This window comes from Osmerus mordax, chromosome 14 (genome assembly GCF_038355195.1).
Source record: "Osmerus mordax isolate fOsmMor3 chromosome 14, fOsmMor3.pri, whole genome shotgun sequence".
NCBI classification, from domain to species: domain Eukaryota; kingdom Metazoa; phylum Chordata; class Actinopteri; order Osmeriformes; family Osmeridae; genus Osmerus; species Osmerus mordax.
The window spans coordinates 11,186,105-11,200,901 of NC_090063.1; the positions used below are offsets into that span (position 1 = coordinate 11,186,105).

Consider the following 14,797-nt stretch of genomic DNA (forward strand, 5'->3'; position numbering starts at 1 on the left):
TTGCATCCATTGACACAGTCAGAGAGAGAGAGGAGTGGCATCTCTATCTGTGTAGTGTAGTGCCACTCCTGACTGGAAGTGAGAGCGACTCGCCCATGACTTTCTTCAAACATGGCTGCACAAGATGAACTCAGTAAGTTTCTAAGTGATTTTGGTGTGATTCATAGGTTTTAAAAAACGTCAGGAGCGTTAACTTTTGATGTCACGTTTAATACATTGATTTCACCTATTGTTTCAATCCAGACATGTGTGATGTGTCTGATAAACGTTCATTTACGGGACAGCGCAGAGACATTGTAAGCCCAGCTACCTAGCTAGCTAGCACAGAGAAGGCCGTATGCCCAGTCATGGTCAAAATGAAACTGTTGTTAAATGGAGTTAACACTCAGTGGACTATGGGAGCTATACGATCTGTTTAAAATGTTTACTTTGGTTCTTGACTTTTCCTAAACACCAGTGTCATGTTTAAACGTGTGATACAATTTGCCAGAAAAAAATGATTTAATGCGTTGATAGAGGCTAGCTGCCATAGCTATCTACTTAGCTTATATTGGGTAGCAATGCCAACTTGAGCCGGGTGGTGTCTGGCTGACTGCTACTACTGGCTAGTGGCTACTTAACGCTGTAGCTGGATTAGCCAGGGCAGTAGGCTTTTCCTGAATGAACCAACAAATAAACCAGCTTCAAACTAAGCTATTTCGTCCTAGTTTAGTGATCCATATGTATGCACGAGTGGCACATTAGTGTCATGACAGATATCTTTTAGGGTGGCCATTTTGCCTCTGCAGGTGAAAAGCAGCCTTATGCAGCCAAAAATATGAATATAAATTATATTGTCTACCGCTGCGTCTGGCTGTCCGTTTACACATGTTGTTAATTCATTTATCGGACCAAATTGGACCTATTTATAACCGCAGAATGACACCCTCTATTTACTTCCATCATGACATTTGACATAAATCCGAATTGCTCAAACTGAACGTTAATTGCTTTATACATTGGTTGTTATAGATCAACTGGAACGAGTGTTCCTTCGCTTGGGCCATGCAGAAACAGATGAGCAGTTACAGGACATAATATCCAAGTTCTTGCCCCCTGTTCTTCTGAAATTGTCCAGCGTTCAGGAGGGTGTGAGAAAAAAAGTAAGTCCATTACTCATGTTCCTGTTGAAGCATCTTTTTTTGTCATAGCTATTTCTGTCAACCTAGTGGCAGACTTTTGGGACTTCCCAGCATTGTCACAGCTCAGTCTAATGTTAATGTCCTAAATCAGGTAAACCATTACTCCTCTTTTGAAACATAACGGGTTTTAATGAGCGGTGTCTCGTCCTACTAGGTGATGGAGTTGCTCGTGCACTTGAACAAGAGGATAAAGAGCAGGCCTAAGATTCAACTTCCTGTGGAGACTCTGTTAGTGCAGTATCAAGATCCTGCCGCAGCATCCTTTGTTACGGTAACCACCTCACTTACATATAGGAAGGAAACAGACCATGTCATCTTAAAAATGCAGAATCCACCTTCACAAACTAGATTTTACTTTCTGAATTTTCTTGAACACAGAATTATGAATTTGATTTTTTGAATGTGCTTGGTATGTTGCAGAATTTCACAATAATCTATATCAAGATGGGCTATCCTCGTTTGGAGGTGGGCAAACAGTGCGAGCTCGCCCCTACTCTGCTCACAGCTATGGAGGGCAAACCACAGCCACAGCAGGACAGGTGAGAAGGCGACACATGCATGCCTCGCAAACGGCTCCTCCCTAAAAATCCCAACCTCCCTTTATTATGTCAGCCCATTCCCTCTACAAACTGATTTGCATCTGGTCCATGGCCATTCCTGTTGTAACGTCTGCATCCTTGCCTCTCCCCCAGCTTGATGCACCTCCTGATCCCCACACTCTACCACATGAAGTACCCCGCTGACCACTCCAAGAACACCTCTCCCTTCATCCTGATCGAGAAGCCGAAGACAGTGCAGCTGCTGCTGGAGTTCATGCTTGACGTCCTACTCATGCCTTACGGGTGAGGGGCGGGGCTACCGCTGTCAGCCAACCGCTGTTGGCACATGTGGACAATGTGGGGGATAGAACCAGGCATCGATTCACTTTATTCATCTCATAAGGATCTCGACCGAATACTTACCAGCTGTCCTGTATGTCGGGCCTCCAGGTTTGTGTTGAACGAGCCTCCCACTCGCCCAGCTCCCTCCTCCCCCCAGGGGAGTGCCGGGGCGGCGGCAGTAGCCGGACAGGGCCTGCCCCAGCCCCCACCAGGCATGAGCGTCTACGCCGCCAAGAGGGTCATAGGGGAGGCCCAGTGGAGCGCCGAGCAGCTGGAGCAGGTATGAACCCTGACCCCTGGAACCGGGTGAACAGCCGCATTTGTGAATAGCTGTCTTGAATAGCATAATTGTTCATGCTATTCAGTTGGTTAAAGAATCCGATCGGAAGATAAATGAAACAAAAATGGTGATTATGGAAGGGAGTGACTGTGCCAACCTACTGACCATTTGTGTGTGTGCGTGCCCAGTGTAAGCTGGGCATCGTTAAGTTCATCGAGGCGGAGCAGGTTCCCGAGGTGGAGACAGTGGTCCACCTGGTCGTCGCCTCAAGTGACACCCGCCACAGCGTTGCCACGGCAGCCGACCTGGAGTTGAAAAGCAAACAGAGGTAAGAAAATGTGGTCCCATTTCTAACACCCAACAGACTAAGATACCATCTCGTTAAAGGACACACCAGGGGTCAAGTTTGTTATAACTGTTCTGCTGTTTTGTCATATTTCATCAGCATCATTAACTGGGACAACCCCTTAATTATCAACAAGATGTACAAGGTTTACCTTGGGGACATCCCTCTCAAAACCAAGGTGTGTATCTACCTCTCAATACAGTTTGTGGAGACATTCTCTGTTTTAAACATATCTCTTCAAATAGAAAGCCGGCAGTGGGTCAACAGGTGTGTGTGTGTGTGTATTCCAGGGAGCCAGCTTGAAGAGAGAGCTGAAACATGAGCCGGTCAGCACTAGAGTTAAGCTGAAGATTCTACCACACCTTCTACGCTCGCGATTAGCTGCGGAGTGCTTCCCAGCTAACATCCAGGTAGAGTGCGTGTGTGGTGATTGCGTACAGGCTCCCCCCTCCTGGGTAGAAAACCTCTCACGCGGTCTTTTGTCCATCTTTCTGTTTCCACAGGTTGTATATGACGGCCTGTTCGGAGTCAACACCAACAACAAACTGTTGTCCCTCACCCTTCAGTTTGTCCACCACATCTGCATGGTGTAAGTTGGTTTCTGGGGGCTAGCCCACCTTCACTGAGCGCACGGTGGCCAGTCCTGTTACCTTCTCGTCAGGAAACAAACAGACTTTTAACGGTTGTTTTGGTTTCCCAGGTGTCCTGATACTAACAAACCTCTTGGCCTGATGCTGCTGAACGGGCTGACCAAGCTCATCAACGAATACAAGGAGGTAGGGAGACACTGCCACTATCAACATGTGCAATCCCATAATTAACATCTTATGTAAGAAAATACAAATACAAAAACAAAACAAAAGACAACTTATTTTGTACAATTTACATTTCATCATATAAAGATACCTGTTCTCTCTGCAGGATCCAAAGTTGCTGTGTGTAGCCTACTCCGCCGTGGGGAAGCTGTCCCAGTAATGCTGCATTCTTATTCTTATGGATTTACTTGTGTATGTTCTGTAGGTGTTGTGTGCTCAGGGGATGATAACATGCTTTTGTTTCTCTTTGTTTAGCCGCATGCCCCAGCTTTTCACTAAAGACATCGCTTTGGTCCAGCAGTTCTTTGAGTCCATGTGCAAAGTGAGTCTGGAGGGATGGGGCGGCCGGTGTTAGAACCAGGACAAAACACCAGGACATGCTCTGACACATTTTTATGATTGATTCCGTATAATTATAGTTAATAGATAGCTCTTCCTAGTTGTGACTGACTAGTCTGGTTCCAAGGAGGACATATATAATGGATTGTTTCACTTTCAATGCACTGCAACCTACATGTTGTCCCTTATGCTTTGCCTTTTGTAGGAGGAATCTGATGTCCGTCTGGCCATCCAGGAAGCTCTGTCTATGATGGTAGGAGCCTACACCAACCTCCAGGGGGCGCTTCTCAACCTGATGGAGGCTCTGGTGGCTGCCTACATGGGCAAGGTAATGATGAGAATCATTGCGTATGTATCTGTTGTACTGTCCAATCCAAATGTATTCACAAATGACAGCTCAGGAGAAAATGGCTTATTCTCTTGTATTGGATAATGTCTTTGTTAGAATGATCAGGCCGTGTTGTCCTTATGTAGAGTAAAAACATACTAGTTGGTGGTTATTATTTTGTGTGTTTACACTTGTCTGAATACTGTGTTGTGATTGGTTAGCCGGAGGTCCAGGTGCGTCAGGTGGCCATGAAGTTTGCCTGCACGGTGTTCCCCCCTGATCACGTGCTGTCCAGATACCTGCTCCTATTGGCCGCTGGAGACCCGTAAGTCTTCTGGACACCACCATCACCAACAAACCATGTTCATGTCAGGGAACAGAGCAAGGAGGGTCTAAGGATTCGGGGGGGGGGCTGTGTGTCCTGCAGGAGAGAGGAGGTGTGTGGGGAGGCCCAGAAGGTGCTGAGGGCTTTTCCTACCAAGGGTTCTGAGAAGGAGGGATCCAAACCCATGCCCTCCTTCCCTGATATGGTCAGCTACGTCCAGGAGAAGGTGAGGGCACCCAACCTGACACCTACAGCCTCATGGCATGCCCATCTGTCTATTTCCAGATCTAACTGTAAAACCTGTTCTCCCCTTAGGCTTCCCAGCGGATGAGGACTCCAGCTAAGTACATCATTGGAACCAACACCCTGCCCTTCAACCCATCCGCATTCGGAGAGGTAAGAAAATAATGAGGACAGGTAACAGCAGGACCATTTCCTGCCAGTTCAGTGGCACGTTTTGGGATGTTGCCACTTCCGGTTTGACTTCACTTCCTGTTTGACCCTCCCTTCCTTGTCTCAGATTGTGCTGTACCTGAGGATGTGTCTGGCATACAGCGCCGGGGCGACACCTGTCTCTAAAAGCCTGGCGGACATGCAGGATGACGCGCCCGCCATCGGTTGCTATATTAACACCCTGCTGACCTCTGACCCCCAATCCTCCTCCTCGGGGTCAAAGGGCAGCGATGCCAACCCTGTTCACATCTACATGGACCTCCTGCAACAGCTGCTCTCAGCGATTGGAGGTGAGGGATTGAGAGAGGTGTCCAATGTTACTAGCATTCCCGACTCAATCCACAACCCGATTTGAACTGTGTTTTTCTTTGTCTTTCCCAGGAGTCCCAGTAATGTACTGCCTACTGGAGGTGGTGTCTGTCTGCCCTCAAAAACTGGCTCCAAAATTCATTGACAAGATTGACTGGATTAAAGTACGTGTCTTCACTTTGCAGTTTGTGAATCACAAAACCACTAGATGCGAATGCTAATTGACGCTGTGCTAAATGTTTCCCCTGCTCCACAGAGTCTAATGAACACCAACAAGGAGGACATGAGGGAGCTAGCTGCCCAGCTGTATGCTGTGGTGGTGTCCACCATGTCAGGCAACGAGCTCAAGACCGCTGTCCAGAACCTCATCAAGATTACGAAAGACAACCACGTACGTAGTTCATACCCACAGGAATACATTAAAGACAGAAAAATCTATTTTTATGGCGGTTGCTTTCAGTTCCACAGTTTCAATTGAAGGTATGTGTAGGGTAGAATGTCGTCCCAGTTTCACTGAGCTGAATGTAAATCTGTATTTCGCTATGGAAACCTAGAGCCCGGAGACCCAGCACGGTGCCATTATGGCTCTGGGCTACATGGTAGGCAGGTACATGAGCAAGAGGAAGACCTTCACCTCCGGAGACTCCGCCCACAGCCGAGAGCTGCGCATGAACGCCAACCCCGAGGAGGACGAGGAGCTCGTTGCCATGGCAACCAAGACGATCGGTAATCACAAACAAACCCAATTGTCTTGTTGTTGTGAAGGATATTCGTGTGGCGAAAACATAAGTTCTTGAGCCTACGCTCCCACGTCCCACGTTGTGTGTCCTGCTGCAGGTTCCTTCCTGGACAGCGGGACAGCTTTGCTCCCGGTGGCGGCATGCACAGCTCTGGGGGAGATCGGCCGTAATGGGACCCTCCTGATCCCGGGGGACGGCGAGGGCTTCACCAAGCTCAGCATGGTGGACAACCTGCTGGCTCGCATCCCGTCCGGCAAGGAGACCACCAAGGTAGCCACGGACACATCCCCCACTCTGGAACTATTTCATTAGTCTTTTGAAAGTGTCTTGAAGCAAGCATAGGGCTAGCCTGATGCGTTTGTGTAAACTTGCAGTTACTTGCCTGAGTGTGTGTAATGTCCTGTGTGTGTAGATGAAGGAGAGGGCTATCCAGACCCTGGGCTATCTGCCGGTGGGAGACAGAGACTTCCCCCACCAGAAGAAGCTGCTGCAAGGCCTCATGGACTCTGTGGAGGTACTTCCTGTTCCGGAACCCTCCGAACCCTGCCTGACTGGGACGTGAACGTGGTCTGCCGTGTCATTCTTCTCCGTGAAACAGAGACAACCTTCTAAACTGTGCTTGACCCCCCCCCCCAGGCTAAGCAGGTGGAGCTGCAGTTCACCGTAGGGGAGGCCATCACCAGTGCAGCTATAGGAACCTGCTCAGGAGCTGCCCGAGACCCCTGGACCTGCACCGAGGAGCAGTACAGCCCCCCCGACAGTAAGACCACGCACACACACACGCGCACGGGGATGGGTAGAGCTCATTGGTAGACTAATTGGCAGATCAAAAGGATCTGTAAGTGGCTACTTTACATGACACTGGTCTAGAGCGCTGTACTACATCTCCCCTCCCCTCGGCTCAGATGTGAAGAGCAACGACATGGTCCCCTGGGTCCTAAAGGCCATCCTCTCCAAATACATCCCCAGTCAAAACCCTCACGTCCGGCAGGCTGCCTGCATATGGCTCCTGTCGTTGGTCAAGAAGCTGAGCCAGCACAAGGAGATCAAGGTAGGATGGACTCCCGGGTTAGAAGGCAGGCCTAGGGCAAGGTTACAGCGGTAGAAGGATGGACCGAAGTGTTCTTCATTCAAAAGTATTGCTTTGTCTCTCTCTCCGGCTCAGTGTCACCTGAAGGAGATTCAGGCGGCCTTCATCTCAATCCTCTCAGACCCTGACGGTGAGTCACCTCCACTCCCTCCACATCCCCGCCCATCCCTCCTTGTCATCTCTTCATGTGTGCGTACGCCCCTTACTTGTATGGAGCCTTATTTAGTCCTTTCCTTCTCTCGTTCCTTCCGTCCCTCCTCTGCAGACCTGAGTCAGGACGTGGCGTCCAAGGGGCTGGGTCTCGTCTACGAGATGGGGGGAGAGGGAGACCAGCAGGAGCTGGTGTCCACCCTGGTGGAGACACTCATGACGGGAAAAAGGTGAGAGAGAGAGAGAGAGAGAGAGAGCAAGAGAGAGAGAGAGCGAGGGGGGAACGGAGAGACGGGGTGTCATAGACTAGGGAAGAGTGACAATGAACAGCTCCCTTTTTGGTAATGTGCGTTTGTTTTCTCCCAGGGTGAAGCACGCTGTGTCAGGTGATACTGAGGTGTTTCAGGGCGAGGCTCTGGGAAAGGCTCCTGACGGGTGAGCAGTTCATCACACAAACACACACTCTCTCTGCCTCATCACCTCCCAGACCCCTCTTAATGTCATGTAGCAGACACTTTTCTTTAGTTATGGTCTGTCTCGTTTCCACGGTCACCTGCAGCCAAGGACTGTCCACCTACAAAGAGCTGTGCTCGTTGGCCAGCGACCTGAACCAACCAGATCTGGTCTACAAGTTCATGAACCTGGCCAATCACCACGCCATGTGGAACTCTCGCAAGGTACAACCAGGAAGTCCAACACCACCTGACAGATTTGATGTCGTTCAATGATAGCACCATGATCTCATTTAGCATACACACTTAACTCACACACACACACGCTCTTCTGGTGTTTTCCCACCCTATCAGGGAGCAGCGTTTGGGTTCAACATCATCGCAACCAAGGCAGGTGAGCAGCTCACTCCTTACCTGCCACAGCTGATCCCACGCCTCTACCGTTACCAGTTCGACCCCAACATGGGCATCCGCCAGGCTATGATCAGCATCTGGGACGCCCTGGTGACCGACAAGACCATGGTGGGCACACATACACACAGAGCTCATGTTTTCACTTTTTATGTGACACAAATGCCACATACGCTTTTAGTTAAAGCACACTCAACAGACGAATAGATCATGCAACATTAGAATATGGTAATAGTGTGTGTGTGTGTGTGTGTGTGTGTGTCAGGTGGACAAGTACCTGAAGGAGATTCTCCAGGACGTCATCTCTAACCTGACGAGTAACACCTGGAGGGTCCGTGAATCCAGGTAAGGAACACACACCTGTGTAAGACAAACCTGCCAAATTTGCACGGGGAGTGAATTGTGTTCAGATTGTCTTTATTTTGAATGGTAGAAATGCTGCTGATTTGATTGGTCGATTGTCTCTTTAGCTGCTTGGCCCTGAACGATCTGATTCGCGGGCGGCAGGCCGATGACCTCATCGACCACCTGTCGGAGATCTGGGAGACGCTATTCAGGGTCCTGGATGACATAAAGGTGATTGGTCGGTTTCTTCTGACTTTCTGGCTCTCTGAGAAACATCACATTACATAACACTCAACATCACCGGTCCAATCTGTGTTCCAGGAATCTGTACGCAAGGCTGCTGACCTGACCCTGAAAACACTCAGCAAGGTACTTCTTATTGAGGAGGGTGTGTGGTGGTGGTGGGAGGGCAGGGTAGAGGAGAGTGTGTATTTAGGTATGTCACCCATCTCTGCAGGTGTGTGTGTGTGTGTGTGTTAAGGTGTACCTCTGTCTCCAGGTGTGTGTGTGTTAAGGTGTCCCTCTGTCTCCAGGTGTGTGTGTGTGTGTTAAGGTGTACCTCTGTCTCCAGGTGTGTGTGTTAAAGTGTACCTCTGTCTCCAGGTGTGTGTGTTAAGGTGTACCTCTGTCTCCAGGTGTGTGTGTGTTAAGGTGTCCCTCTGTCTCCAGGTGTGTGTGTGTGTGTTAAGGTGTCCCTCTGTCTCCAGGTGTGTGTGTGTGTGTTAAGGTGTCCCTCTGTCTCCAGGTGTGTGTGTGTGTGTTAAGGTGTCCCTCTGTCTCCAGGTGTGTGTGTGTGTGTTAAGGTGTCCCTCTGTCTCCAGGTGTGTACTCGTATGTGTGAGTCTACGGGAGCAGCAGCTCAGAGGACTGTGGCCGTGCTGCTCCCCACCCTGCTGGACAAGGGCATCGTCAGCAACGTGGCCGAGGTCCGCGCGCTCAGGTGAAGAGCGCACACACACACACCGCCGCCACGCTCCTCGCGTGTGTATTGGGTGTCACTCAGTCCCTCACTTCAGCCCTTTCTCTTTGAAAATATGTTTAGTCTCTCTCTCCCCCCCTCCTCTCAGGCCTCTCTCTCCTCCCTAATAACCCCTTTTGTCTTTGTAAATATATTCTGCCTGTTTCTGTCACCAGTATCCAGACCCTGGTGAAGGTGAGCAAGACTGCGGGGGCCAGGTTGAAGCCCCACGCCCCGCGCCTCATCCCCGCCCTGCTGGAGGCTCTCAGCACCCTGGAGCCCCAGGTCCTCAACTACCTCAGCCTCCGAGCCACCGAGCAGGAGAAGGTGACCCCCCCCCCTCACCCATGACCCCTCTCACCTTTGACCCCTACAGTCCCAGAGGGGGCTATTTATAGAGTTGGGAGGGCATTGCAGTAAAGCTCTGTGGAAGCTTTTGTATGATGCGCCGATTACGCTAATATATGCGTGTGTGTGTGTGTTCGTCCTCTAGAGTGCCATGGATGCAGCCAGACTCAGTGCTGCCAAGTCATCTCCCATGATGGAGACCATCAATATGGTACAACACAAACACACTCCCCACATACACACTTTACACACACACACACACCATCTTTGGTGTGGCTGCATTAATCTATACTTTCTATCAATGTGTGTGTCTCTGCCTCTCTCTCTCTCCCTCCAGTGTCTCCAGCACCTAGACGTGTCTGTCCTAGGGGAGCTGGTGCCTAGGCTGTGTGACCTGCTCAAGAGCGGAGTGGGACTGGGCACTAAGGTACACACACCCTCATTTTCACACACACACACACACTCTCTCTTATTTTCTCTCTGTTCCTCTCATTTTCTCTGTCACCGTCTCTCACCCCTACACGCCGTTTTATTTTCTCCCTTTTCGATTTCCTCCGTCACTCTCAGTTTCTCTCTCTCTCACACACTCCCCCCTCTCCTCTGTGAGCCAACAAGCCTCTCTCTCTCCCTCCCTCTCTCCAGGGGGGCTGTGCCAGTGTGATCGTGTCCCTCACGGTGCAGTGTCCGCAGGATCTCACCCCGTACTCAGGTAACACCGCCTTCCGTCACATGTCCACGGAATATCTCCCCGCCGCACGCTAGTCTCCTTATATCCTGTTCTGACTAGCTTCCCCCCTCCCGTCACTTAGTACACTGGGATTTATGGTCTCCGTGTAATTAAGTCTGGGTGTGCTTGATTTGAGTCATGCTGCCTGCCACCGGCTAACCGGGGCGGTGCTTTGTTTTCCGCAGGTAAACTGATGAGCTCCCTGCTGAACGGCATCCATGACCGAAGCAGCGTGGTGCAGAAGGCCTTCGCCTTCGCTCTGGGTCACCTCGTCAGGGTCAGCACAATCTCGGTCACCTCAAACTCAAACCTGTGCATTCAGATATGTCAATGTATTAAACACTCTGGTCTGTTTGGTTGATTTTCGATCCATGTCGATTGATTGGCCCGGCTGTTGTGTTGTGTTCAGACAGCGAAGGACAGCAGTGTGGAGAAACTCCTGCTGAAGCTCAACACTTGGTACCTGGAGAAAGAAGGTGAGACACTGAGGTCCAGCTGCCTGATTAAGAAGCACCACAAAGAGAGTCCCAACCAGGGTGGTTGTGTGGCCCATGACTTTCATTTTGATCATCTCTCTCCTTCTGTCTCTCCCCCCTGCCTTCAGAGCCAGTGTACAAGTCGTCGTGCGCGCTCACCGTGCACGCCATCAGCCACTACAGCCCGGACGTGCTGAAGGCTCACGCCAGCGTGGCCCTTCCCCTGGCCTTCCTGGGCATGCACCAGGCGCCGGGCAGCGAGGAGGAGAAGGGAGAGAACCACGACGCAGGCCTCTGGGCCGAGGTGTGGCAGGACCACGTCCCCGGTGAGGGGAACACACTATCTATGCTCTGAAACATACACTATCTGTGCTCTGAAACACACACAATATCCTCAGATACACACACACTATGCTCTAAAACACACAATCAGCCCAGAAACACACATATGCACTATATACGCCGAAACACACGCTCTAGTCACAGAAATGCTCGTCGGGACACTGGTGTGACTATCTACTGAACTTTGACCTCCCTCCTCCCCATGTTGCAGGAAGCTTTGGGGGCATCCGTCTGTACATGACTGAACTGATCGCCATTACCCAGAAGGCCCTGCAGTCCCAGTCGTGGAAGATGAAGGCGCAGGGTGCCGCAGCCATGGCGTCCATCGCCAAGGAGCAGACGGGCTCGCTGGTGGCGCCACACCTGGGCATGGTGCTCAGCGCGCTGCTGCAGGGGCTGGCCGGACGCACCTGGGCCGGCAAGGTAGGAATGTGTGTGTGCGCGTGTTACCTGGCCGTGACTTGCCATCCGAGTTGTCCCTATTGTGTCTTCTCACACCACCGCTTTGTTCCGCTACAGGAGGAGTTGTTAAAAGCCATCGGCTCTGTGGTGTCTAAGTGCAGGTGAGCTCGACTTCAACTCTTTTTATTTCAATTTAAATCAATGAAATGCATTTTCTGCATCCCTGTGAATGCATTTCTAGATCCTTTTTGTGTACGGGCGCATGTGTATTTACCTCTTTGTCCCTCTCCCTCCCTCCCTCCCCCATCCTCCAGTGCGGAGCTGCAGAAGCCTTCCCCGGGCCAGCCCAGCATCCCTGAGGTGGTGGAGCTGGTGATGAAGGAGTGCAAGAAGGAGAGCCTGGTCTACAAGATGGCCGCCCTGCGTTGCACTGGCGACGTGCTGCAGAGCACCAAGCAAGACCGCTTCAGCGACATGGCCGACATCCTCATTCCCCTCATCAGAAAGGTGAGGTGTCCCCACCCAGGCGCCCACACACAGCTGTCTGGGTTTGATGCTACGTGGTTTTGAATCCAAACCCGGTCGTTTTTCACTTATATCCCAACTTTAGATTTTCATTTGGTCTTTTCCAGAACTGCCCAGAGAGCGCTTCTTCACAGTCGCGGGCCGACGATGACGACCACGACGCCAAGGAGAGGGAGCTGCAGACGGAGGCTCTGCTGTGTGCCTTCGACACGCTGGGGAAGAGCTGGCCACGGGACCCCCAAACCCAGGGTAATGTCACAGCTGGCCCCCCTCACAGCTGGCCCCCCTAAAACAAAAGCCTTGAGGTCGTTGCTCAGGGACGTGTGTTTTTCCTTCGTCCAGGGCGTTTCCAGTGGGACCTGTGCTGTCTGATGTGTGAGAAGCTCAAGCTGAGCACCTGGAGGGTCCAGCTGGGCGTCCTGCAGTCCATGAAGGCCTTCATCCAGGGGTAAGAAGGCTCAGCTCCAGGTCTCCACCAGGACCTCCACAGACCATTAACCCGCCCTGTCTCCGTGTCTTCCCCCAGTTTACTGCTCCTAGAGAAGGGCCACCAGGACTTCAACGCCCTGTCCCAGATTGTCACCGAGACCTGCTCCGCTCTCACACACCCACTAGGTGAGGGGACCTTCCATCCAGCAAAGATCTCAGACACGTCAGATGCTCATTAAATGGGAAGCCGGGGATCAAGAGGTCACAAATTCAAATCGCCCTAGTACTAAATGTCGCTTTTGGTAAAAGCATCTGCTAAGCTAATACAGTACCGTTAGGCGTTTTCTTAAATCCATTGAATTTTTATATTGTCATTATTGTATTCTTCCAGAAAACAAGGCCTACTCGTCTGTGAGGACAGAGGCCTTGTCGGTCGTTGAACTCCTCGTCAAAAGAACCGGAGGTAACGCCCGCGCTTAACTATTGAGCGATGGCCGCGATGGTTAACACCGCACCGTGAATACCCCACACACTCCATGTCTGTTTACGTCGTTGTGTGTGTGTGTGTGTGTGTGTGTATCCTTCCCTCTCTCCCTCCATCCAGAGAGCGAGCAGTGGGAGTGTGTGTCGGGGAAGAGTCGGGACCAGCTCCAGCGCTCTCTCTCCACCATGCAGACAGACAGCAGACCAGACCTGAGGGACAAGGCCCAGGAGCTCCGCAGACACATCCAGAGCCAGCCCTAGTCTCTCTCTCTCACAAACTCGTAATCAAAGTCGACCGTAAACAAACACACAGTCAAACAATACAAACACATACTGTCCCACATTATGTCCAGACCAAAGCCTCCATTAGACATATCCTGTTTCTGACCACCCGGACTTGTGTGTTTTGGTTTGTTTGTATGTGTGCTTGCGTGTTTGTTTGGGTGTGACGAGGAGAAGATGGCGGTGAAAAATTGTACTGTGTCAAAAGACAAGACGCTTTGGTTCGTTTCATGAACGGACATTAAGATTGAATGAATGCCATAATAATGGGTGTGGTGGGTTTGGAAACACTGTATAATTAACTGTGCCTGTGTGAGCAGGGCTTTTCTCTACTGATGCAGCCAGCTGCCCCTAGTGTGGAACACAGAGGGGGCAGCCAGCCGCCCCTAGTGTGGAACACAGAGGGGGCAGCCAGCCGCCCCTAGTGTGGAACACAGAGGGGGCAGCCAGCCGCCCCTAGTGTGGAACACAGAGGGGGCAGCCAGCCGCCCCTAGTGTGGAACACAGAGGGGGCAGCCAGCCGCCCCTAGTGTGGAACACAGAGGGGGCAGCCAGCCGCCCCTAGTGTGGAACACAGAGGGGGCAGCCAGCCGCCCCTAGTGTGGAACACAGAGGGGGCAGCCAGCCGCCCCTAGTGTGGAACACAGAGGGGGCAGCCAGCCGCCCCTAGTGTGGAACACAGAGGGGGCAGCCCATGCAAGTGCTTAACTGAAGGCTCGGGGGGAGGGGGGTTGGGGGGGTGACTACCGTGTGACAAAAGGTCCACCTGCTTGTGTTCCTGTCCAGTGTTTCTATCTGGCACTGGCCACTGTCGGAATATGTGCATTAAGCATCTTTGATTCCTTCTTCTGGTAATAGTTTAGGGTTAGGAGGTGTAGGAAAATGATCCTTTACACCTTTTCAGATAGTATTTTTACCTGAAGGGGACAAAGGAAAGGATGTGTCTTTTAGGCGGGGCCCATTGAATGTTTTGCCTGCTGGCTGTTTTAGCACCGTGCCAGACCAGAAACCTCCTCACCTCCAACAGCTTGCTAACCCCGGAGTTGACATCCCCTGCCTTTAAAGGGACAACCTTTTCTGTGTTTGACCTGAAACCGGTATTTGTCTTCCCGTTTGCATGTGTAGAAGGTGTTTAAAAATATTTTTTCAGAATCCTTAAAAAAAACTACCAAACCCAGCGAGAACTTTGGTGCCAGAGGGTGGCTTAATGTATTCTGCTGTGTGAGTTACCCGCCTCCCCCCTGCCCCCTAATGAAATAAAACTACCTTGTGAACTTTGTAAAATGTCTATTTGTTCAGTTTCAATGTCATTTATATTTCATTAGCAATTCTAGCTAGTAGTTTGTGCATTTTTGCCTTTATCCCTCCTGTTTCCTGCAT

At 51.1% G+C, this 14,797-nt stretch overlaps 1 protein-coding gene across 1 annotated transcript; it reads left to right on the forward strand.

Moving 5' to 3' along the window:
* The first annotated feature begins 78 nt into the window (after window positions 1-78).
* ecpas (Ecm29 proteasome adaptor and scaffold) lies at window positions 79-14,701 on the forward strand. Its single transcript, XM_067250745.1, has 49 exons — window positions 79-133; window positions 1,012-1,142; window positions 1,336-1,452; window positions 1,602-1,720; window positions 1,874-2,023; window positions 2,171-2,342; window positions 2,531-2,670; window positions 2,788-2,866; window positions 2,979-3,098; window positions 3,192-3,277; window positions 3,389-3,464; window positions 3,610-3,659; window positions 3,759-3,825; window positions 4,048-4,170; window positions 4,392-4,495; window positions 4,598-4,721; window positions 4,811-4,891; window positions 5,016-5,238; window positions 5,330-5,421; window positions 5,514-5,648; window positions 5,812-5,983; window positions 6,095-6,267; window positions 6,410-6,511; window positions 6,634-6,757; window positions 6,903-7,048; window positions 7,163-7,217; window positions 7,353-7,467; window positions 7,604-7,672; window positions 7,797-7,914; window positions 8,044-8,211; window positions 8,366-8,445; window positions 8,571-8,676; window positions 8,767-8,814; window positions 9,267-9,385; window positions 9,580-9,730; window positions 9,897-9,962; window positions 10,089-10,178; window positions 10,394-10,460; window positions 10,664-10,755; window positions 10,888-10,954; window positions 11,083-11,280; window positions 11,508-11,719; window positions 11,816-11,859; window positions 12,013-12,205; window positions 12,331-12,472; window positions 12,566-12,671; window positions 12,750-12,838; window positions 13,044-13,115; window positions 13,257-14,701. Exons 1-49 carry the CDS (start codon window positions 112-114, stop codon window positions 13,394-13,396), a joined length of 5,535 nt encoding a protein of 1,844 aa, XP_067106846.1. The 5' UTR covers window positions 79-111; the 3' UTR covers window positions 13,397-14,701.
* The last annotated feature ends 96 nt before the right edge of the window (window positions 14,702-14,797 follow it).

What these genes read in the sequence shown, in the direction of transcription:
- ecpas (XM_067250745.1), top strand. Translation starts at nt 112, where the DNA reads ATGGCTGCACAAGATGAACTCA. An exon ending in ACCCATCCGCATTCGGAGAG is followed by an intron (nt 4,892 to 5,015) that starts GTAAGAAAATAA and finishes TCCTTGTCTCAG; the next exon opens with ATTGTGCTGTACCTGAGGAT. An exon ending in ACAAGATTGACTGGATTAAA is followed by an intron (nt 5,422 to 5,513) that starts GTACGTGTCTTC and finishes CCTGCTCCACAG; the next exon opens with AGTCTAATGAACACCAACAA.